The sequence below is a fragment of the Gadus macrocephalus genome, chromosome 6, assembly GCF_031168955.1.
Source record: "Gadus macrocephalus chromosome 6, ASM3116895v1".
Lineage (NCBI taxonomy): Eukaryota > Metazoa > Chordata > Actinopteri > Gadiformes > Gadidae > Gadus > Gadus macrocephalus.
In genome coordinates this window covers 13032053-13056145 of record NC_082387.1, presented here as the reverse complement: position 1 = coordinate 13056145, position 24093 = coordinate 13032053, and the positions used below count along the sequence as shown (strand labels likewise).

The 24093-nt window shown below is 47.5% G+C and overlaps 2 protein-coding genes across 2 annotated transcripts in view; one reads left to right on the top strand and one right to left on the bottom strand.

Annotated features, from left to right (window-relative positions):
• The window catches only part of iqgap2 (IQ motif containing GTPase activating protein 2), a 35488-nt gene that overhangs the window by 1221 nt on the left and 10174 nt on the right, over positions 1-24093 (bottom strand). Inside the window, exons 5-36 of the mRNA XM_060054234.1 lie at positions 23753-23829; positions 21446-21513; positions 21102-21215; positions 20522-20700; positions 19849-19936; positions 19371-19534; positions 19121-19208; positions 18548-18711; positions 18229-18389; positions 17834-17958; positions 17546-17709; positions 13479-13569; positions 13135-13302; positions 12716-12858; positions 12002-12172; positions 11549-11632; positions 11354-11425; positions 10644-10713; positions 10342-10550; positions 9953-10096; positions 9624-9787; positions 9038-9262; positions 8555-8695; positions 8010-8094; positions 7379-7608; positions 4419-4551; positions 3576-3678; positions 3158-3305; positions 2522-2609; positions 2135-2347; positions 1598-1758; positions 1313-1444 (exon numbers count right to left, since the gene is read on the bottom strand). Of these exons, the coding sequence (XP_059910217.1) occupies positions 1313-1444; positions 1598-1758; positions 2135-2347; positions 2522-2609; positions 3158-3305; positions 3576-3678; positions 4419-4551; positions 7379-7608; positions 8010-8094; positions 8555-8695; positions 9038-9262; positions 9624-9787; positions 9953-10096; positions 10342-10550; positions 10644-10713; positions 11354-11425; positions 11549-11632; positions 12002-12172; positions 12716-12858; positions 13135-13302; positions 13479-13569; positions 17546-17709; positions 17834-17958; positions 18229-18389; positions 18548-18711; positions 19121-19208; positions 19371-19534; positions 19849-19936; positions 20522-20700; positions 21102-21215; positions 21446-21513; positions 23753-23829 (4367 nt within the window). The remainder of the gene's footprint in view (positions 1-1312; positions 1445-1597; positions 1759-2134; positions 2348-2521; positions 2610-3157; positions 3306-3575; positions 3679-4418; positions 4552-7378; positions 7609-8009; positions 8095-8554; positions 8696-9037; positions 9263-9623; positions 9788-9952; positions 10097-10341; positions 10551-10643; positions 10714-11353; positions 11426-11548; positions 11633-12001; positions 12173-12715; positions 12859-13134; positions 13303-13478; positions 13570-17545; positions 17710-17833; positions 17959-18228; positions 18390-18547; positions 18712-19120; positions 19209-19370; positions 19535-19848; positions 19937-20521; positions 20701-21101; positions 21216-21445; positions 21514-23752; positions 23830-24093) is intronic.
• On the top strand, positions 14841-17360 carry f2rl2 (coagulation factor II (thrombin) receptor-like 2). Its single transcript, XM_060054236.1, has 2 exons — positions 14841-15241; positions 15867-17360. The coding sequence occupies exons 1-2, from the start codon at positions 15175-15177 to the stop codon at positions 16919-16921; spliced, it is 1122 nt and encodes a 373-aa protein (XP_059910219.1). The 5' UTR covers positions 14841-15174; the 3' UTR covers positions 16922-17360.

Here is a 24093-nt window from a genome sequence, read left to right as displayed (position 1 = left end):
TAATGTAAATTGTAAGAAATGCCATAGACGTCCTTCAGTTTATGGTGATTTAAATGCACTGTGAGAATATTGTTAATCGTTTTCTGCGCATGCCTACAATATTATCTAAGACAATTAGATTAAGGACCGCTAGCTCCTGGCTCATTTAATCAGGGCATCCCTTCTCTGATTGGTTCAGGAAGCCATCTTGCCTGTCAATCAAAGGTGGACTTGTTCATGTGCTCTGATTGGCTAAGCATGGTTCTGAACTCCCCCCTCCTGGATACCCATATGTGTACTCTATGCTGATCTCTTGCGGCTATGTGTTGGGAACACACTTTTTTTTGTGGCCTTGAGCTTCTGGGTCTCTCGAACATCTTGACCGCTCGTATCTATAGAATTGACACATGATGAATGGCTTCCTGTATGAGCTAGACGCCTCCCTAGACTCAGGATCCCTCCCTAAGATGATAGAGAAGCCTCTTTAATTGGTAAGGGCATATGTGGCCTGTTGGTATGAACGTGTGAATGTGTGAGTCACTGAAGAATTTGACCACGAAGTAGGGAAGCATGTGCGTTTTGGGTCTCTCCCTCAGGTCCCAGAGAGAGAGAGAGAGGCAGCTGAACCTACTGGTTTTGGGTCTCTCCCTCAGGTCCCAGAGAGAGAGAGAGAGAGGCAGCTGAACCTACTGGTTTTGGGTCTCTCCCTCAGGTCCCAGAGAGAGAGAGAGAGAGGCAGCTGAACCTACTGGTTTTGGGTCTCTCCCTCAGGTCCCAGAGAGAGAGAGAGAGGCAGCTGAACCTACTGGTTTTGGGTCTCTCCCTCAGGTCCCAGAGAGAGAGAGAGAGGCAGCTGAACCTACTGGTTTTGGGTCTCTCCCTCAGGTCCCAGAGAGAGAGAGAGAGGCAGCTGAACCTACTGGTTTTGGGTCTCTCCCTCAGGTCCCAGAGAGAGAGAGAGAGGCAGCTGAACCTACTGGTTTTGGGTCTCTCCCTCAGGTCCCAGAGAGAGAGAGAGGCAGCTGAACCTACTGGTTTTGGGTCTCTCCCTCAGGTCCCAGAGAGAGAGAGAGAGAGGCAGCTGAACCTACTGGTTTTGGGTCTCTCCCTCAGTTCCCAGAGAGAGAGAGAGAGAGAGGCAGCTGAACCTACTGGTTTTGGGTCTCTCCCTCAGTTCCCAGAGAGAGAGAGAGAGAGAGGCAGCTGAACCTACTGGTTTTGGGTCTCTCCCTCAGGTCCCAGAGAGAGAGAGAGAGAGGCAGCTGAACCTACTGGTTTTGGGTCTCTCCCTCAGTTCCCAGAGAGAGAGAGAGAGAGAGGCAGCTGAACCTACTGGTTGGCCTGCAGGCCCTCTATCTCCAGCACCACTCCTTTTTCGTGGAGCCGGGCGCCCGTGTACTTCAGGGACTGCTGCTTCAGCTTCTTACTGCCCTTCTCCTCCCCTTTGATGGACCTCCGCGAGTTCCTGGTGACAACGCACAGCAACAATTATGTACAAAAATTGTCCTTAAAAACGTAAGGGAAAACGTGACAATAACCAGCGTTCGAAACGCAAAAAAAAAAAAAAAACTTCATGCTCGCCACGCAGGGGGAAACAATGAAGGTAGGGAGGACTCACTTCCTGTTGAGGTTGTCCAGGCAGGTCTTGATGTACGTGTCGTAGTAGTTGGTCTGGTCCTGGTAGAAGTGCGCCTTGGAGTTGAGCGCCGTCAGCGTCTGCTGCAGTTTCACCAGCTCCGCCTTCCTCCTCTGGCGGTAGCGTCTCTGGTAGCGGATGTCCTACACACGTGGAGATAAACAACGCCGTTCTCACCGTGCTTCAAATCACAGGATGTGCTCAAAGCGAGCCTTCATCGCGCCGAGGGGCTTTTGGTAAAATGGACTGCATTTATATTGCGCTTTTTTTTGTAAGCGGAGGCCACCCAAAGCAATTTACAACATTGCCCGACATTCACCCATTCATGCACTCATTCACACAACGACGGCGGCGTCAGCCATGCAAGGCGACAGCCAGCTCGTCGGGAGAAGTTAGGGCAAGGTCCCTTACTCAGGGACACCTCGAAACTCCGCTAGGTGGAGCTGGGGATAGAACTAGCAACCTAGTTACTCGCCAACCCGCTCCGCCGTTCCTGAGCTACATGCCGCCCCTTTTCACCTTTGATATTTCGTTGATGAGGTCCTGGTACTTGTTGCCCTCGGCGATGCAGCCGGCCTGCTCCAGGGTGCGAAGGTTCCTCAGGATCTTTCTCTTCTTCTGCTCCAGGGGCAGCTGGGCGTCCTCCAGCACCATCTGGTTGGTCTTCAGCCCCTCTGGCGTCTGCGCGTCCTGCACCGCTCGGCGCTCCACGATCTGGGCATGCTCAGATTCCTGGATGTGTGTGTGTGTGTGGGGGGGGGGGGGGGGGGGTCCAGAATATGGGGATTGAGACTAGAAACGAATAATGCCCTCAACCCGTGAACTTTGACACATTTTATTGAGCGATGCAAGTGTTTATTTAAGGCTAGACATCAGGGTGTTCAGAAGTGGAGGAGGATAAGTCACCTGTGCAGCAGCTGCAGGAGTTTCCAGGGTCCGAGTTAGTGTTTCGCCGGGCTGGATTCGAATCACATCCACGATCAGCTTCTTGGTCCTGGAACAGAACCATCAAACGTTTGGTTTAGGTTTCTTGTTGTCGTAAAGGAAACCAATGATTTGCATTCCGACAAACGCAACGCAAAAGTAGGATTCTGTTTATAATTGTTAATTGTCATTATTGTGACTTATTCAGTAGAAATCCAACAACTATTATTCATGAGATCCAGGACAAAGACTCCCAAAGGACTTATTACTAGTTTCTGTTACAAATGTCTTACCTCATTTAATCTCCAAACACACTTCGACATTGAATGAATGCAACATTTTGAGGATTTCTGAATAATTGCACATTTAACACACCAACCTCATTAACATGAATAAGGACATCTGTAAAATTATTATAAAATGTCTGCATCTTTAAAGGCGAGATAAACCCGGACACCACAGCACTTCCTGTGTTGGCAGGAAGAGATAGCGAGACTCTGAAGACCCACGCTGTGACCCCTAGTGATATCTACTAGCGTCAGACCACAGAAGCAGCTAGAATAATTTATCTTCTTCCCCATGACTGGAAAGCATACTTTGGTTATGAAGAGGACATACTTTGTCATTAGACTCTTCAGGTCCTTGTCATCCCCTTCCAGAAGTTCAAACTTGCTGGTCAGGGTGAGCGAGATCTCCGTCTTAGCCAGCTGGCTCAGGGTGGTCTCTCTGTTGGTTTTAGACTCGTTAGAATCTAGGGCCCCCTCACCTGGAAGAAAACCGTTGTAGTATATAGTACACACACACACACAAACCTATAACAATTGACTAAATATAAATATAAAAGAAAAAAATGAATTGATTAATTTGGCCGTGTGTGTGCAGGCGTGCGTGCGTCCAGGCTTGTGTGTAGGTGTGTGGGTGTGTGTGTAGATGTGAAGGCGTGTGTGTAGGTGTACAGGCATGTGTAGGTGTGCAGGCGTGCGTGTAGGCGTGCGTGTGTGCGTGCATGTGTGTGTTTGTGTGCATGCGTGCGTACCCAGCAGTGCCTCCACGTCTGGGACCTCTCCCAGGTCCTGCAGCAGCTCATGGAGGAGGTCGCTGCGGTCGGGAGCAATGGCCCCCAGATGCTCCAGCAGCAGCTAGACAATAATCACATTATGATGCACTTTATTCATGCAGCGGTGCCTCACCTAGAATACAATTAGAATATATGGTATATTACATTACAACTTCATTGCCTTACAACAGAGACGGATAAAAGGGAGGCAGGCAAGTTCTGGGTTTGAATACCTTAACCATCACCACGTAACTCTCTTAACTAAACTGACATAGTAATTATATAATAGGATCTCCCTTTCAATAACCTGAAAGAGGTTAGGTTATTATGTTGAGAGCATGCTTGAGGATGCAATGTGTTCAAAAACGAAATAACATCTAAGAAAACATGAAGAATTATATCAATAGGATATTCTAGGCCATAAAAAAAAATTTGATACCATGCCTACAAAATACAACAATGAACAGCTATCAGGTTCCAGAAAATTTGGCTAAAATAATACATCCTCATGTGCTCTTCCTTTCCCAGCTTTTTAAAACTACATCAGTCATAAGATAGCAGTCGTAGATAGAGGGCGGCTATTTCACATATCCTCATTTCACTACCCAACAACATCATGGGAAAGAAAGTAACATGGATGATCTATTGTTCCGGGCACAAGATCAAGGCTGAGAAAACAGCTGTTCAAATCAAATCACGCGGTGAGGTGGGGAGGGTCTGTTTTCTTTTGGAGGGTCGGGTGAGGCCGACGACGAGAGAATATCTGTTAACCTCTTGGTGTCTCGATTCCAAAAAAAGGAGCTGCACATGCTTTGTTTTTACCGAGTGAGTGTTGATGATCTCCTCTATGGAAATGTAGATGATGGGCTTGCTGAGCGTCACCATGTCAGAGTACTCGTCCACGTTGAACTTCTCTTCGGGCTCAGGGACGTCACAGGCCGCCTGGAAGAACTGCCTGCGAAGCACATTAGGGAAGGGAGGTCAGACGGCACATTTCAAATCAGCACGCCCATCCTCTCATCTGACTAAACACCTCTCCACCTTCAACGGTGCTGAGAGTGGAGGCTCGCACTGAGAGGGTTTGACCAGGAGTGACCTCTGTAGCGAACAACTGAAACCAGAGCAGGAAGATCTCGGCCCAGGCAGGCCGTATCGTACTACTGTTGTTCCCTAATCATTGACCCGAATCATAGCAACGGTGGCTTCCTTTAAAACAGTGTTCTGCTTTTGCAAAAAGAAAACTTTTCTACTACTATCGGTATACTCAGACAGACCTAATGTGGATAAAGTCATATTCAAGATTGGATTCACACTGGGGCGAAACATTTAAAAAACACGACAATCAAAATACTGCATGTACGTTTTGGCATCATGAAGTCATGTTACATTTTCATGCATAACATTATGTAAAATAGTGATTACTTTTCTCTCCTTTTTATCTTTTTACAAAATTGATTCAAAATGTTGTGCCTTCTAAAAATGGAAACTATAAGAATATGCTTACAGTTAGCGTTAGTTACTTACAGTTCGATCAACGCTTAGTCTGGACAATGGATGTAAGGGTCCATTATAACATACAAAATTCAATCTTTGTTAAAGTTAAATAAATCTCACAGTGCTGCTCCATTGTTTTCCAACACAGTAGAGGTTACCTGGGGTCTCTCTGACGCTTGGAGATTCAGTTATTTACTTTGAGCAGGTGTGAAGTGAGTGGGACCCATCAGTTATCAGACTGTGACATTTGAAGGCCAGCGGTTTCCATGTGAACCAACAAGCCTCGGTTCTGACAATCGTGGCAAACGATGAGATTTTGTGTGCAGCGTGATGAGCATAAAGTGGGGGCAGGAGGGTGCCGAGGCGTTTACCGGAATGATCCCAGACCTCCTACTCTTGTGTCAGCGGCCTTTTGACCTCCGTGTGGTGATGGCTGGTCTGGGGAGGTGTGTTGAAAGACGTCACCCCCCCCTCTGCTGAGCGAGCGCTTTCCCGTAGCGGTGCCTTCCTGTCCCAGGCGAACTTCCTCCCGCTGCCCGTCCGTCCGTCAGTACAAGCCATCCCTCACCCTCGCCGGGACACTCGGTTCATCGCACTCTCATTTCATCTCATTCCCTCCAGGGACTCTTCGACCGGGCAGAATTTTTTTTGGATTGGGCATAAACTGCCCAGTATCGTTGACCGGGGAGCCTTTTCTGTTGTGTGAATACTGCCATTACCCTCAAAGGACCATTTACAAAACCATTAGAGAAAGAGTTGAAAAAGGGCTCATTTGCAAATGTGACTTGCGCTTCCTCAGTTCAGCAGAGCTGAGAGAAACGGGTTATATTTTGTTTTACTCTACTCAAAAGAGTTTTTCAAACTATTCTGTAATTATTATAAATTATATGATTTGTGCCCATGTGCCAAGATTACATGGTTCTGGTGGGGAGAAGGAACTGAATATTGAGTTGAATTAACATCTATATTTATCTTTACAATATATATATAAAAATAAATGTGGACATGACAAAAAAAACAACAATATCAAGCAATAAACACACAATAAGTGACAGATACAGGCAACCAGTAAATGCGTTCAATAACTAGTAAATGGCTGCTGTATTAAGTCAGTAACATTGTTAAAATTTTTGAAAATAGCACTGTTCAGATGTTTCTACATAATTTATGCATCTGTATTTGTAACGTCTATCATGCCTTGTTGCAAAGAAAATGTCCCTTTTGGGACAATATAATATGACATAAACCGATTGTGGATGTTATGCATCGTTTGGTCGCTTGTGGGAATCCCTAAAACGATGGAAAGGGCCCTCAGCGATGCCCTGCCGTCTCGAACATGTGCAGATGTCAATTTGGGAGATACACTTTTCTTTCTTTATTATTGTGCAATGTTAGCCATCTTATTATTGAGATGAACCTATCGTCAGCGGGATATACTGCATCGTCAGCCAGAGACAGGAAATGAAGCTTACGCAAAATGATAAGCAACAATTACGAACACCCACTGTCCTTTCCACACAAGATAAGGCAATGGCCACAGATAAGTCTGCACCTTAAAGCTACTTCCCTTCTTAACCGATGTCAGTAACCTGACATGATTCTAGTTCCTGCTCATTGTCACAGAAATTATCTATTGAATCGTGGGAGGTTTACTTCTCAATTGAAGGCAACACATACTTTAAACCTATGTATTTCAACAGAGTGCACATACGAAGCTTGAGCCCGACTGCTAAATATGCTGGACATCGCACACAGCTGTTTCGGCAGGGCGTGGATTTTGTTTTTGATCATATCGTTTTAACGGAGCAAAGCATACGGAGCACGAGGCTCGCTTTTTTTTTTTTGGCTTGCTTTAAACATGACAGAAATACATTCCCCATTTTAGACCGTCCCAACAAGGCAATTTCTTTTGGGCTTTACCCTAAAAATGTGTAATTAAAAATGTCCAAGGGTTTTTTGCCTCCATTTACATTCTGGCCTGAAATTTTAAGGCTTAGAACAAATGTGTCTGTACAGCATCCGTCTCCCCCTACGTAGGTCTGGGAGTTGTAGGGGTTCATGTGTGTCTCCCCCTCACATGAACCCCTCTAGGTCTGAGATGTAGTTGTTCATGTGTGACTCTCCCTCACATGAACCCCTCTAGGTCTGAGATGTAGTTGTTCATGTGTGACTCTCCCTCACATGAACCTCTCTTGGTCTGAGAGATGTAGTTGTTCATGTGTGACTCCCCCTCCCCTGAACCTCTCTAGCCCGAGACATGTAGTTGTTCATGGGCGTCTCCCCCTCACCTGAACCTCTGGTAAGTCTGGGAGATGTAGTTGTTCATGGGCGTCATGTGCGTCTCCCCCTCAAACAGCTTGTTGGCGGCGGCGTGCTGCAGCATCTTGGCCACGGAGCCCAGGTTGCGGCGCTGGTCCGAGTGCAGCTGCCCGCCGGCCGACATGTCGATGATGTCGAAGCCGTCCGGCGCCACGATGGCGGGGTTCATGTAGCGGTAGTACAGCAGGTTGCCGACGATCTGGGCGGAGGGAACGCAGCGCGTCACAGTTTGAGTTCAATCGATGGCCCGAAGCAATCCGCCTACGCCTCGACGTACTTGTATGGACAATACACAAACGTGAGAAGAGGAAAGTGCTTGCATAAAAAAGTATACATAAATATATATGTAACGTGATGTATGATTGTGCAATTACTAGATGTCTGAACAGACACTTTTTCCTACACTGTATTATTTAATAAGAATGAGTAGTTTTTATCAACTCTGAATGTCTGATTGTAAATAGAGGAAAGAAATATTGAATCCAACACATGTGTATGCATGGAGAAGCCTACAGCCCAGTTTGCAGAAGAGACAGATGATGATAAGAGTCTGCGATAAGAGATGATAGGAGAACGACGATGAGCGGACGAGCCCTGTACCTTCAGCAGCTCATCCTCTGTGGCGTCGGGGAACTTTGCATGGAGGCTGTTCTTCAGAACTTTAGCTATGTATCTCATGCCATAGCTACATGCAGCAACACAAAACAGCATGGTGGGACGTCAAACACAAACCAAAACAACATGCAAAACTGGGTGACCGTTAGTGATGCTAACATTTGATGGTGAACATAAAAATGTAACAGTGTGGGTGAAATAGATGAAATTGTTTCATTATTTTAAGTAATGTATTGGTATTTATTTTCTCATCCCCATCAGTCCACTGATACCAATGAAATGTGTCAGACATGGGGGCCATCTAGTGGACGTCACGAGGAAATGTCCCTCTAACGATTGCTCCCCTCAAAATATCTTAAACAAACCAAAAAAAATATATCAAAAAATACAAAAGATACAGCACAGCCACCAAAGTGTGCTCACCAGTCAACCATCCATGGGAGTTAGGCAAGGCAGTTAAGAACAAGGCAAAAAAAGAACGGAAACATGGAAACCGTGACCTCGACACCAAAACAGAGCCGGTCACTTACGGGATGTTGTCCAGCGAGGAGACGATGGAGGAGAGCACTTTGTCTGTGGCCGCGCGCAGGGCCTGGCTGGAGGCCTCCAGCCGGCTGCGCACCTCCTCATGGGCCATGGCCTGCTCCGGGGTCACCTCGTAGGGCAGCTTGCTGAGGGGAGAGCCACAGGGGGGTGGAGGTCAGAGAGGGACAGGACATCTCAGGCCATGTTGTTTTCTTTGTTTTTGGACTATTCCTCCAAAAGAGCATCTGCGGTCATGCACTTACATGACACAGTGCAATAAGATAGAGATATATATATATAGTTACACAGACAGACAGGTAAATAGTCCTTATTTAAAAATAATGACAATTAAAAAAACGAATTGAACTAAATGCAATAACATAGAATATGCATATCTTTTTTTTTGTTTTTTAGCAAACGGGAAACAATCGATCTGCAACCGAAAGGTGGTTGTGGTAATGCCAAGTGAAAAGGAGGAGAGTCCCCACCTGGCCTCGCCCGTGGCCGTCTCCAGCTGGTTGACCCAGGCCTTGTACACGTCCACGGGGTTGGTGTTGGTGCCCAGGTTCTTGTCCTCGATGATGTCTTTGACCACGGGCGCCAGCAGCTGCCTGAGAGTGTTGTGGCCCCGGGCCCCTCGGTTGAAGCTCACCACCATCTTGATCACCGTGGGGTTCCCCGTCACGATGTCCTGGATCTGGTCCACCTTGGAGCTGGGCGGGAGACGCAGAGGGTACAGTTTGTGTCAAAGGGGATGTCCGGGGCAATGGCATCTCTTTGTTCAACAGAAATAAACCATATCACTGGTTGATGACTAACTGTTATGTTAATCTTTTATTTGATTGCTTCTTGTAGTCGGGTTTGTGCAACGGATTTGACTTTAGATTTGAAATGCTCGCGTGTCGTTTAGGACTGCCATTTCAGTCAACATTTTCTAAAGCCGCTATTAACCCTATACGACCTCATTAGAGGATTTATCAGAAAGGCCACATCAGAAGAACTAACTAATGACAAGTCCCTAATGTCTTAAGAACTGAAACAACACAAGCGTGGTACGTGCGCGGTGGTTCTCACTTTATCTCCTCCTCCAGGGCGGTCTTGAAGAGCTTCAGCAGCAGGTACTCCTCGCGCTGGTTGGAGGCGTAGTTGTACAGCGTGAAGATCACCGTGTCCATGAACTTGGTCGACTTGTTCTGGGGCATCTGGAAGATGAGCTTGGCCAGGTAGGAGGGGTTGGTCTGTGGGAGCGAGCAGAGGAGGCGTGTGCCGGTAAACATGAGCATGTAAACGAGAGGTTAATGACAAGGTCACCCTACTCGCTCAACCACCGGGTCAGTTGTGAGAGTGTAGTGACTGGAGAGGGACACTATGAGCTGCTTAGGGCCAGTGGGCGTGGGGCTCACCTGGAGCAGGTAGAACAGGTGCTGGTACGCCTCCAGTTTCCTGCGCTTGTCTTTGCTCAGGCCCTTGATGCCATAGCGGTCCGCGGCGTCCGGCTCCTCGTTGCTCTTCTTGTTCTTCATCTTCTTACTGTGCGAGACCACGTCCTGTCCACCGGAAACCGACACAACAGCACCGACGAAGAAGGAAATGCATTGTTATTGAAATAAAAGTGCGAGGCTAAAGGGCTGATTATGGTTCCTCGTCGACGCACCACAAGGACCACGCGGTCGCTTCGAAGCTGTTTTAGTTCTGCGTCGAGTTTTAGTGAGCCCTAATAAGCCTTTAAGGACGGCTTTCAATCATTGCATTCAAGCAATGAACACAAGTGTTTATCAAGAGCCTTAGGAACCTGCAGAGTGATCCGGTTCTTCACAAGCAGGCCGATCTTGATGTCCATCAGGTTCAGGTCTTTCTCCATCTGCTGGTTGGATCGGATCTTGGTGACCACTTCCTCCCGCAGACGGGTCACTTCCTGTTCCTCCTGCAGGTCAAGGCTGCTCTGCTCCAGCAGGTGGACGAACTTGCGCACCACGGAGAGAGGCGGGTCCTGGGCTCCGGCTGTGAGGGGCAGAGGCACATGAAGGGGTCACGACCCCAGGAGGGGATAACATGCAGAGAGGCGGCTGGGAAGGGGAAGGAGGGCTGACTCACTGAGCGTTCTGTAGTCCTCCCGGGCCTTGTTGGCCTTAAGGAAAGCCTGGATCTTCACGATCTCTTTTTCCTGGAAGCAAAATCAAAAACAAGTGTTGGAAGACATTGATACAGTGCTTCTCAAATCATGAGGTGTCAGGGGGCACTTTTTATTTTTTTATAAATGACTCATTTTATTTTATTTGAATTATATGTTAATATTAAATATTGTTGTACACAAAAAAGTTATGTTTATAAGTCATATATATTTTTGAAAGGGAATAAGCTGATGAAGCTGACAAGTGACCAATGTTTACTGTTTACAAATATTTTGAATTAAATGCAAACCCCAGTGAAACCCCATTTGCTCGTTTCTCTGTTTTGAGATTCACACAGACTAAGCAGTCTTGTTTAAATGTTACAAATTGAGTTAATAAACTGATCTTAGAATTTGTTGTACGTTAATTGTATTAATCTATTTTGATAATAAGATGAGTGCATGCAGAATGCTGGTGCAAACTCATACAGTGGTTTTGTACAGATAAATAGATCAATATCAGCAGGTTCTCAATATTACTTCAATTCAGGGGGGGGCGTGAAAAAATCTCTGTCTCCTAGGGGGGGTGATGACAGAAAATAATTGAGGACCACTGCATTAATACATAAATCATACATTATCCATAGATTTTATAATTTTTTCGGGGAAGTTGGAGAGAAATCCTGTGACTCACATGTTCTCTGAAATACTGCAGCCTCTGAGTGTATTTGCTTCTGGCTTTCCACATTTTCACAATCGACTGGAGCTGAACAGGAAACAAGTGTCTTTCAATTGGGCCATATTTGACAGGTCATGCAATTCATTTCATGTGTGCAGGAAATAGGTGGAAAAGCTCATTAGGAAGCTTTTCCAAGTTAAAATGAATTACCTTGACCACCGATCCAACATTGCCTTGCAAAACGGCCAGTCTGTCTTTATACAGCTTTCTCTGTTTATACCCTTTCAGACACGCCTACAGGAAAATAAGAAATAAAGTAACAATCAAAAGACAGTTAAATCCTCTCACTCACTTGTTATTAATCATACAAGTTGACAGAAGGGAGATATTGGGTTATAAAATATAGTTTGTGTAAACTATAAAAAATCGTTTAAATGGTTAGTGCATTTCTAAAATTGTGTATTATGTAGAAGACAATTTTACTTACTGTTCAAAACATAAATAAAAGCGACATATATCTTTATCTTATGTGAGATTCTATTCATATGTATAGTACAGAACCACAATGAGCATCATTTGGGACTCCCATGAATTCAATTGGGATTAAATGCTGTATTATTTTATACTATTCGCAGTAATCATCCATACTCTCCGATGGTGTACCTGTAGTCGGACTATGTGCGGTTCTTGTTGCCGTAGATACTCCATCCGCTGCGTGTGAGCCCTCCTGACCAGGTAACCTCTGACCCGGGCCTGAAGCAAGGTCACCAGGCTCTCATTGGCCAACCACAGCTGTTCCCTGTTGAACTCCGACGTCACGGAGTTGACAACAGTCTAGAGGTGGGAAACATTATCAATTACCCATTATTAAAATGGTGGGCCACTAACAAGGACTTTTAGGCCTGGATTTACACAGAGTTTCCTGTTCGTTACGCAGATATTTTACCTCACAAAACTTGAATGAAGCCTTTAGAAGTGGATTTTCATAAGTGTATTGATGCAGTTTGCTCATGTTGATTGGACATCTGCATAGACACTTTTTTACAGATAACCACCATCACCCGAAATTGTGTTTTCCAATAACGAGTTTTAGATCCCTGCCTCCGGCAACAGGATTGGTCGAACAAAATTTGAAGCCAAAGAAATGTAATCGACCGTTAAACCCAGATTCAAGCTTGTCTGCCAGCAGTCTATGAATATCACGGCCATCAAAAGTCAGCTTTGTGAGACAACCTCATGTTTGACTATCTAAAGGACATTGAACCAAATAAAGTATATGAAACAAATGCTGAATGCATTATAAATAAAGTTGATTGGAACTGAACCCTTAAGAGTTCCCATAGTGTTATTTAGCAGGTACAAGCCAGATCCAAGTACCTGGATCTCCTCTTTACTGAGCTGGCCATCTCTTTGTTGGAAGCCCTCTGGCTCCAACCAGGTGCCCTCTCCGCTGTCCAGGTTGTAGTAGTAGTCATAGCTGTCCTTGACGCAGTGCCGGATCCACACGCCGTCACTGCTGCCTGGGAGGAGAGGCAGAGAATGCACGCTTTAACAACCGTTTGTTTTGCAAAGCAGCCGTGTGTCAGTTCAAAAGGTCGAAATGGCCGGTAACCCTAACGAAGACGGTAAATAAATCGATTTAGTTATTTTCCTATTTAGTCATGCAGCGGTCAGTTCTATCCAAAGCAAAGTGATTGTCATGTTATACATTAACGATCCGGTAGGGATTAGGCATCGCACTCATGGATCGCTACAAATGACCCAAACGAATAGATTATCCTGACCGCCATAGTTACCTGTGTCGGCGGGGTCCGTCTGTGCCTGGGCGAGTTCGGTCTGGTAGGCGTCAGCGCATTCCGGGAGCACTCCCCTGAGTGCGGCGCCGGGGGCCTGCAGGGCCTGTAGTGTGTCCTCGGGGACCCCCTGGTCCACCTTCCTGTTGATCTCGGCCACCGCCGAGGCCACTGCCAGGCACGAGGGGTTTAAAGTGACAGTCGGTGAGAATGGGACCCCCGAAATCAGTGGGAGTGGAAATAACAAACGAACGGTGCGGTGACGTTTGAGATAACGAAGTGTGGGAAACGTTTTGGGGTTTAAAAAAAAAAAGGGACGGGGGTGGGACATGTGACTGTATACGTACACACGAGGGCCTCTTCTCCGTCCTGATTGGCTGCTTGTATGGCTTCTTGTATCTGGTCCAGCCATAGCACTGCTGACTCATCGCCAGAATTCTGCAGAGCGAGACAAAACAACAAAAGCAATTATCTGTCTGCCGATAAGACAAGCGCAATAACAAAACTAATCCGTCCCATCTTGCCAGCTTAAAGATGAACATAAATTAATGTAAGGAAACAACAATTTCAACAAAAGCTAATAAAAAACTAACTTGTAAATGATTATACAGAGTGAGGACACTACTGAGAGTCAGTGAAGAAAGACATTCTCAAAAACGTCACTTATTCAGTTTTTGCAATGGCACCAATAATTAAATCGAGGCAACAAAGAGAAAGAAAATTATAAGCCCCTTTCACACATGCAGTCTTTCCCTGCAATGTTCCAAAAGATATCCTGCATAAGTTCATGTGTGAATGGAAACATGGATCGATATCCCGGGAAAACAAGCAGGTGGCCTGCTCAAGACCAGGCAACATTTCCAGATCACTGCCGGTTTGACTGTGTTGTGGAAGAGAGCAGTAATATTGCCGGGAGAGGCAGGACAAGGGTTACATCTGTCCGACGCAAGATTCTCTCAGGTGAAGCAAGCCAACCAATCACAACACTCGGCTGAGGAGTATTTGAATCTTCTAGAAGTTAACGTGCAAATAATTTTCAGGAGATGCAGTAACAATATTGCCATCTGCTGATATATCCAGGCAAAGGGCGCAAAACATAAATGTCCCAAAACGTAGCTGCATGTGTAAACAAGACGAATCACCAGCAGTGCCTGAAAGGTTATCCAAGGGTTATCCCATTAACTATGTGTGAAAGGGGCTTAAGAGAGTCTTTGTATGAAAAAGGACAGCACCCAACACAATGAGAACAGTTCCATCTGACCTCGGTACAAAGGTGAGGCCCGAGGGGACAAGGCACTGACATCAGAAGACATAAACACTTGCTTCCGGGCACCGTTTTGAGGGTAAAAAAAGAAAACGTCTGATGAGGCTCCAGCCTACTTGTTTATGAAGCCCCATAGGAGGCTGGCCTCTCAGGCTAATTTTAGAAAGCGTCAGAAGAGGAAATGGGGTGTATCCCCTCTAAACGGCCTCCAGGAAGGAAAGGAAGGAACAGAAAACATCTGAAAAAAAAAAATTATTTTAAATTTAAAAAAGGGAACAGTAAGCTGTAGCTCTCCAGGTAAGCAAGTTTACAAGAAATGAGGCAATGACATGAGGAAACCAAAATTGATACATAACCGCACCCTAAGAATTACAGAAATAACCCTAGTACGCAATATCTAACTCAATTGTGGGACAGCTGTCCATAATCGGTTACAGACTCTGCCCATCCAGTCACCCCTGAGTCAGTCAACCATGTATAACGCAGGCAGGAATTCAGTTATCAAGCCCCAACAGGAAACCAGTCCAATGTATTGTACGCTCTCTTTCCCTCTCTCTCTCCCTCCCTCACTAGCTGGCTCTCACTCTCACGTACACACACAAAAACATCCACATTCATATCAGCGGGAAGCCCGGGCCTCAGACAGCACCAGAGACAGAGAGAGGATGGAGGTACTGTAGCGCGACGGTAGGAAAATGGGAAACAAAGATAAAGTTCACCAGTGGAGAATTCCCATCGTTGTTGAGCGAGTTCAATGAGAGCGGGTGAGAGGGACCGACATGGCCAAGACCCAGCTTGTGGGATTCCTGCTCTGTTTGATGGCATGGAGAACTCTTCAGGATCAAGGTAAGTCACACCTTTGATCCTTTCTGAATCATCCAACGCTACCTCATTCAGATTTACCTTTACTCTATATGATTTGTGGACAGCTGAGCTTCAGTTCATGAACATGTTTGAGAACTTAGTTAAACTTAGTCAAAAGTTTTGTTTGTAGCTGATGGCAACTACGGGCATATCTGTTCTTACCAGGGTAGCGGCTTGCTTTTCTTTGCCCCATCAGACTCAGAATAACTGATGATCCAACACCAATAACAAGGTTTTTGGTACCAAAAATGAACAAGCCTAATTTAAATATTTGGTGATAATAGTATGATGAATGAAATTGTTTGATAATAGTGATAATGCATTTAATATTTAGAAGATTACAAACTACGGTACTGTTATTTAAACATTAATTAGCCAATTATTTTTTGGTTTATTTACTTGTTAAATGGTTCAATGATTTTCTAAATGTTTTCAGTGCAAGTTCTTAAAAAACAAAACAATTGATCAGCTGTCGTTCAAAACATTACATTCAAATTAAACAAAAATAATAACTACAGAAAAAATAAATAAAAAATAGAGTTAGGAGGAATTTCTTATCTATATATTTTTTCTAAAATAACTTCTTTGCTTATCTCTCCATGAACAGGAAACGACATCGATCAAATAAAGGCAAACACCACTGGCGGTTTTAACCCGAAATCCTTCAAGGGAAACCCCTGCGAGACTAACTGCACCTCCCAGCGAGGGTCGTTCTCCTTCCCCCCGGAGCTGGGCGTGGACCCCTGGGACGCCGCCGCGGCCTACACCCAGGGGGCCGTGAGCTCCTGGGTCATCCCCTCCTGCTACGTCCTGGCCATGGCGGTGGGCATCCCCTCCAACGTCTACATCCTGGCCTTCCTGCGGGTCAAGGCGCGCACCTTCACCCCGGCGCTGCTCTACCTGAGCCTGGCGCTGTCCGACACGCTGCTGCTGGCGTCACTGGCGCTGCGCGTTCACTACCACCTCAGCGGCGACGGCTGGGTGTTCGGCGAGGCCGCGTGCCGGCTGGTCACCGCCTTGTTCTACGGCAACATCTACTGCTCGGCGCACACCATCGCCTGCATCGTCCTGAAGCGCTACCTGGCCGTGGTGCGCCCCTTCCTGTACCGCCGGCTCCCCCGCCGAGGCCTGACGCTGGTCGCCTGCCTCGGCGTGTGGCTGCTGTTCGCCGCCGCCGTGGTGCCCGAGCTGGCCGTGCGGCAGAGCTACGTGGTGCCGCGGCTGGGCGTGGTCTCCTGCCACGACGTGCTCCCCCTGGGCGCGGGCTCCCACGCCTGGCTGGTGCCCTACCGGCTGGCGCTGGTCTGGGTGGGCTTCGTGGCGCCCTTCGCCGTGTGCGTGTGCACGCACGCCGCCATGATCTACCACCTGGGGCGCTCGTTCCGCGACTGGGCGCCGTTCATCCGGGTCAGCAGCCTGGTGCTCCTGATCTTCACGGCGTGCTTCCTGCCCAGCGGCGCGCTGCACCTCGCCCACTACACCCGCTTGCTGTCGGGCGGCGGCGACGGCCTGTACGGCCACTACCGGCTGGCCGTGTGTCTGTGCTGCTTCCACAGCTGCCTGGACCCCTTCCTGTGCGTGCTCATGTCCAAGACGCCGGCCTCCAGGCTGAAGTTCAGCACCGGGCGGGTGTCGCTGCGGAGGCCCGCCGTCATAACGTGAAGCAGGCTGAGCCTGTTTGTTTGTGAACAGCTGTGTGGATGTCCCGCCGGGATGTGCGTGCGCGTGGGCCCCGCGTGCGTGTGTGTGTGAACAAAAGTCTTAAATAGCAGCTCGTTCGACCCACTGTTTTCGCACAGCAGGGGGTACCGCAAAAACAAACTCGTTGGAGTGGAAACGAGAACATTATGTTCTGCTCAGGTTTTGGATTCACTGAGGCTTTTTTTTGTTTTCCCCTTGTTGTCCAGGGAACCAGAGAACATTTGCACTTAAGCTATAAACAACGTATTTTAATGCAGTATATTTGATGTTTAGGCAAATTCTGAATGTGAATAGAATACAAGTATCGAAAAAGATAGGCATTACTACTGATATTGTGATTGTGATACACCAATGTTATTGTGCACACAAAAAGACACAAAATAAATACCACATCTAAGAAGCTTTTGACTCTTTCATTATTGTAACCCAAACAATCGGAAGCTGTAAATGGACCATCCCGCAGAGAAAAGATCAGTCCAGGCATTTCATTCTCTCATTCTCCATGACTTTAGGTTTCTCCAGCGTTAGAGTGTGTACGACAGAGCCAGACCCTCAGCTTTGACTCTAAAGCGATCAGCACCTTACCTGGCAGAGGAGCTTCTTGGAGTCCTGCAGCACGTCGTGGTAGTGTTTGGCCGTGGGGAGGTTCACCCCGGTCAGCTTGGCCGTGGGGAGGAGCAGGGCCACCAGGGTCATCTCGTAATCCCCCGAGTTCAGCGCCTCGTTGATCTCCGCTATGGCGATGATGCCTGGAGGGGGAAGAGGCGGGACGGTACATTCAACGCCTCGGGGAAAACACGTGAACAAAATGTGCGACAGCTTGAGGTGCCGGCTGGACTGAGCGTCTGAGACAATGGAGTGGCGGCCGCTTACGTTCGTGCTCTTCGTGGACCTGGACGTTGACCGTGTCGACGCACTTCTGGACGTCGTTCCACGTGAGGAACTCCTTGCCCTCGCCCAGGGCGTCGGCCCGCAGGCTGATCAGAGTATCCGCATATCTGTGAATCATTCGCAGGTTTCACGTGAGAAAAAAAAGTGGTTAGAGTGCTAGAACTGCTCGTCCCAAATTAATTGCTCGAAAATTAATTTTTCAAGCCAAAAGGTAATAAATATTGTTAAAGTGATGTTCTTGAATTCGTTTTATTTTCAAATTTTACGGTTGCTCAGAAGTCACAGATACACAGGACACATCGACATTGAGGGACAGGATCATCAGACGAAGGTGTTCCTGAGTGGGGACGAAGCCCTACCAGGGGTCCCAACGCTACCTGTTGAGGTTGTCCTGGTCGATGTTGCTGAAGCCCAGCGGGGAGTCTGTGAGCTGCTCCGTCACGGCCTGGGGGTCTTTGGTGTCCAGGACCTCGTTCAGCACCGCCACCGCAGAGAGCATCTCCACGGCGACGCTCAGCTCCTCGTGGCTCAAGCCGGACTGAGAGCACACATACACGCACAACGTGTGAACACTAAGGGTGCATATTTCCCAGATTCGCCTCATGCACAAACTATTTCCAATTTTGGCTTGTTGAAGGACTGTCTGTTCCGAAGCGTCCCTAGAGATGCGGTGGCTGTGGTGGGTTCTCGTCTCACCCGTCCGCCCTGCAGCTGGAGGCTGAAGAGCTCGGCCTGGTACAAGTTGGCCGCCGTCTGGTAGACGATGGGCAGCTGGGCCTCGGGCTTCAGCAGCTCCTCCACCGTGTGCTCCGCGTCGCCCAGCCGGATGGCCACGTTGATGGCCTCGATGGCCTCCAGCTCTGCAGGGAGGGAACGTTTCTCGATGGATCAGCGTTACATTTTTGATCCACCAAACACCTGAACCACCTAAAGAGGGTTCAACTGAGAGTGTTCACTACAAATTTCGCAGGCCTTTTTACAAAGCAGTTTACAGGGAATTCAGACAGACGAAGGAGCAGGTAGCGGTTTGACATCTTGCTCAAGGATGCCTACCAGGTTGTGCAGTGGACACTGGGGGTCAAACCCAGAACCTTCTCCCTGGTTCCGAGTCGAACCCCAGAACCACAAGAGCTACTCCCCCGTCCCTCCCCCCACCCCCCGCTATACGAGGCTGTCCTGCTCCCCCAAAAGAGCAACTAGACTAGTTACGGTTAAATGTTGAGAACTATTGAGAGACACACACACACACACACACACAAACACACTTACTGCGTTTCTCTGCCTCAGCAAAGTCGTTGCAGGAGCTGACCACTCTCTGGATCTCCTCTCTCTCCAGCATCATGACCTGCCCTCCCTCCTGCAGACAGAGCAGCAGCCTCAATTGATCAGAGATCAGCCGTTTAGTCACTCATACCCATCCATCTATTACCCGGTATCCACCTCATAAAGCAACACTTTATGTACCGTCATGGGTGATGATTATAACTAACCCTCCTGTTGGGGCCCAGTCTCCCCATACCTTGGCTTTATGCTGGCTGTAGTTGCTGAAGTGCTCCATGTACCAATGGGAGTTGGCGTCTTGGACACCCAGCAGGGCCAGGGCCGGCCGTCGGAGTCCGGCCAGCAGAGAGGCCTCATCCTGGGCCGATACCGCCTGGTTCACATCCCTCACCGCTGCCTGGACTGGAGGTCCGGGGGAAAACACGTTGCTCTATGATTTAGACACTCCCGGATCATTTGTGGTTTCTATCTACACGTGTTTTACATGTTTATTGATGAACTATTGTAAATGATTTGTTGAATTGAACAATTAAAAGATACTATAGAATATATTCACTAAATTATTCAATTTATTTTACATTTTTTATTGATTTATTGGCATGTAGAATAAAAATTAATAAGAAGGGGTCTACACAAGAAATGTATTGACTTCACAGTAGGGCGTCCTGTGGAGTTTTAATGTATTAAGGTCATATACACAATGCTCCATCTCTCACCGTTGACGAGGTCGGTGCAGCCCTGGATCTCCTGCTGTGTCAACAGCTCCTCATAAACATCCCTCTCTACTGTTGAGACAGAGGAGCGCTGTGGAGGGGGGGGGGGGGGGGGGGGGGGACGACACGCACAACACTTAACACCTGGACGCAGCCTTCATTCGAGGCGATTCATCAAAAACGCATCATTTGTGTACATGTCAATACATTCTGAAATGCTTTGAATTTGAGCAAAACCAAAACCGCATCAATGTGACCAAATCCCGTTTGTGTAGATTCAGGGCGTTACAAATACGAGATGAGGGGTTGGTACAGTTTTGGAAAGGAGAACGAGAGGAGTGACTGTGGATTGTGTGGGGCGAGGGCGTGTGGGAGGGGGGGGGGGGGAATGTTTGGTATAGTTGAGCTGACACTGCAGCCTGTGGAATGTGCTGAGGAGCCCAGAGGAGAGGCTCAGCAGAGGCCTGCTCTGTCAGAGCCCAGCGCCCGCTCACTCAACTCCAACTCATCCGTTTCATCAAATCGGAATCTGACGTCCCAACATTACGGCGAAAATAAGCAGTTTAATCTGGAAGATTCCCATGACGTTATGGAATCCTCCTGGAAGAAGACAGCTGATCCTCGACAGGGAGGACTGTGGCGCGCCCACAGGTGCGGGGTGTGAGTGCAGACCTACCCGGCCTGAGGACTGATGCTCCTTGTGGGCCTTGGCCCGGCTCAGGGTGTCCTGGTAGTCCTGGGCCAGCGCCTCCTGGGGGTTCTTCAGCATGGCGTTGGGGTTCATCAGCGCGGCCAGGGTGCCCGACACCTGGCCCTTGTCCACCGCCTCGTTGATGGCGATCACGGCGGCGTGCACTGTGGAGGAAAGAGGGCGTTACGAGGGTCTGGGAGGTGCGTTGCAAGGGGGCGCCCTATGAGACTGACGCAGTGGTTTCCCCGTCCCGAACGGTGGACCCCAGCACACTGGTGTGCCCTGAGGAAGGCCGAGGTCGCTCGTGACATTTTAATGGGGTTCAATGTATATTTCCGACAAAGATTACAGTGATATCGGTTTACATACACTAATACTACTAATGATCTTCTGAATTGTATGAGTCTGTATCCAAGTACGGTTTCAGAAAGTAATGTAGTTATGTATGTGACATTGTTCATAGTCATTCCCTACAACATCAAACAATGTGGGGAGCCATCGAGCGAATAAAAACCCTTATATCATAAGTGCTCATCACCCCATCCAATCGAAGGATGCGACTTACGTGCAGCCTCGTCCACTGAGAGCTCATTGGCCAGGAGGCCTCCTATCTTGCTGAAGACTGGCATCTGGATGCCGTACTTCTCCAGCTCACTCCTCATGTTGCTGATCTCCTCCTCTGAAGGACAGTGACGCCACGAACGCAGAGCACAACAAGGCCCAGGGGTCAATACTAAATGCATGCTTTAATAATATTTATTATACAGGAAATAATTTTATAATTTTTCAATGACATCTTCAGAAAATAGACAATGTTTAGGTTAACAACTATTTTATGAGGCATGCAGATGAGACCCTTGTGTTGGACAAAAGTTTATGAACTGGTATATGTTTTTTAATCTGAATTACCAGTAAAGGGCACTTTTCCCAGTAGGTCCTGTATCTGTGGTGCAATGCCCAGTTTATACAGGTACAAACTGAAACAAAGACAAAAGCATTAAAACATCATCAAGGGAAAAAACGAATGAGTTATTCATCATTTGTCAAGGTAGAAGAATTAGTAAGCAGTTAGAAGTCAATCTCAACACCCCAGCAATACCCCACTATGCCCAGAAGGGGGTAGTGTCCGCTTTAGTGTGGAAATGCACCGGTTGGCTGGAGCTCTATCTCATAGACTCCCACTACAAACAAGGAGTGCAACAGGCCGGTGACTGGAAACTTCATAAAACTTTCATCAGGAATGTGATAAACAGCCATGCATTATAGATTTGGGGCAGCTCTGACAGCACCACTACTCTCAATGGACAGTGAGCTCTAGCCTGGCTAATACAACATTTGGCCCCCAGACTTGTGTGATCATAACTAAATAAATACAGTCTCTCCTTGGGGAGCCATAGGATTAAATGCAAGGTATATTTCTGTGTAGACAAACCTATGAACTCATGTTTGATGGATGTGTTTATGAAGGCCCTGAACAGCTGACTGAGGAGTGTTTTAATGGGGGAAGCATGATGAAAGTGCATGCTCTGTATTTCATCAGCTGATTTGCCCCAAGGAAAATAACAATCCAACTTGGAGGAACACAAGTGGACAGTGTGCTACGGATATGAAAGGAACAGCACAGAACGTTTATTATACCATTATAAAAGCAGTTTGTGACTACGGCGAAAAACCTATCTGGGCTCCATGTCTGGTGGCCTTGAGTTTAAATACACACAGCAAACAAAGCGTAGCCTTCTCATGCTCGTTCACGCTGAACATTGGCTGTGTGTATCTGTGTCCCATGGCCTCTGATCTCCAGTGCTCTGTGCGAGGTTTCCTTCTTGCTTCACTGTATATGAATGTCTTCACCCTCAGCCTGCATGTTTGTGTTCAGAGGTGTGGATCCCTCCCACCCGCCCTCGGCCCGCCATGGGAGTCAGATCGGACTACCAGGAAGGAAGAGCACGTGTGCAGGGGGGGGGGGGGTGGGGGGGGAGGAAGCAGAGCCTCTAGGGAGGTAACCGAAAATGGCACAACAGAGAGAAACCAGGGCGCGGGGGGGGAACATAATGGCAGCGTTAGATCGCGCTGCGTAGGGCTGGCTGTGATGAAATTCTGACAACATCAACAGGTCCTGGTGGTGTAACGCAACGAGACCCCCGACTAGAAAGAGGCTAGGAGGTAAATGTCACAGAGCCACTTTCAGTCACAAGAGTTGTACACCAAGGTGTCAACTGGTTAGGGTGAGGCTAGAAGGTGAACAGAATGTTTACTACATACCCACATCCTTAAATTCAGATTTACAGAAGTGTGTGTGTCGGTGTGTGTGTGAGTGTGAGTACCAAACCACTCAAGAGTTTCGCCAGTACTGTGGGGGATTGTTGCCATTTAAAAAAGTTATTCTGAGCAAAAGTTGCTTTATGAAAAATCTGATGGTCACCTTAGAACGGCTCTATAATGCTTAAAACACACACTTCCTGTTTCATGTTATTTAAGCACATTTCAGTTCCTGACATTGCATTACAAGAGAATCTCAATGAGTATCTTTACCTGCAAAGCTTAGCTCTTTTAAAAGGCGGATTATCCAGGTTGAAGGCATTTTCCCAGTGAGGGATTAGCATTCCCGTTACTGTATTACAAAACCAGGTTAGGGCTATCCAGAAGAGGAGGTGGGACAGTTGAAGAAGTGACAGGCAAGCTAGCTTAAATACAACCATGATGTTTGCCAAGATCGAGATGCGATGGGGCAACAGTTCCCTGACTTAATAATGTGTTGACTTGCAACATTATTATTAGATGGAAAATTAAAGTCATCGTCATCTTGCCCAGCAGTGCTTTGAACCGTCTTATACAGGCAGAGAGCGGGATGTCAGACCTTTCGGTGCATTTAATCCTTATCGTTATCCTATGTTATTACTAGCTATTATTTTAGACGTTAAGGCATCACTTTAAAACGGGTCGATCGCACTGACGTGATCGAGCCTTCTTCCACACACAATTATAACCGGGACTTAACAGGTGTGGCGCCTTGAGGAAAGATTAGGGTGAACATCCTGCTTTTATTCAAGCAGATTAGAACCACGCGGCTTATCTGGCTCTCGAGCCAAGTGAAGGGAAACAGAAGAGGAAAGTATCCTCAAGACTCCTTGTTCTCGACCCTCCGAGAGGACTTATTTCGTGACTCCGTGTCTGCGACCTCCACGCCCCCCCCCCCCCCCCCCCCCCCCCCCTCACCTCAGTGCGTGTATGCAGAAGACCACCTTGGGCATGTTTTTGCGGTCGTACACGTCGGTCGTCTCTGGATAGAATATCTGAAAGCAGAAACCCAGAGGCAGCGAGGCGTTAATCGGCCGTCCGGTATTAAAGAAGCCTGACACTCTTTATCTGCCGCGGCCGAACGGGGACAGCCCACGTCCATCAAAACAATTATCCCTGCATTCCAAGAGCGAGAGGGAGAGAGGCTGAATGCAGACAATGCATTACAGCCGACAATTATAGCATTAGATCAAGGTTATGCACGCTTGTTGTTTCACTGTGACCGCCGAATCATGCGGAATGGACCAGTTTGTGTGGAA

What these genes read in the sequence shown, in the direction of transcription:
- f2rl2 (XM_060054236.1), top strand. Translation starts at nt 15,175, where the DNA reads ATGGCCAAGACCCAGCTTGTGGGATTCCTGCTCTGTTTGATGGCATGG. An exon ending in GAGAACTCTTCAGGATCAAG is followed by an intron (nt 15,242 to 15,866) that starts GTAAGTCACACC and finishes CTCCATGAACAG; the next exon opens with GAAACGACATCGATCAAATA.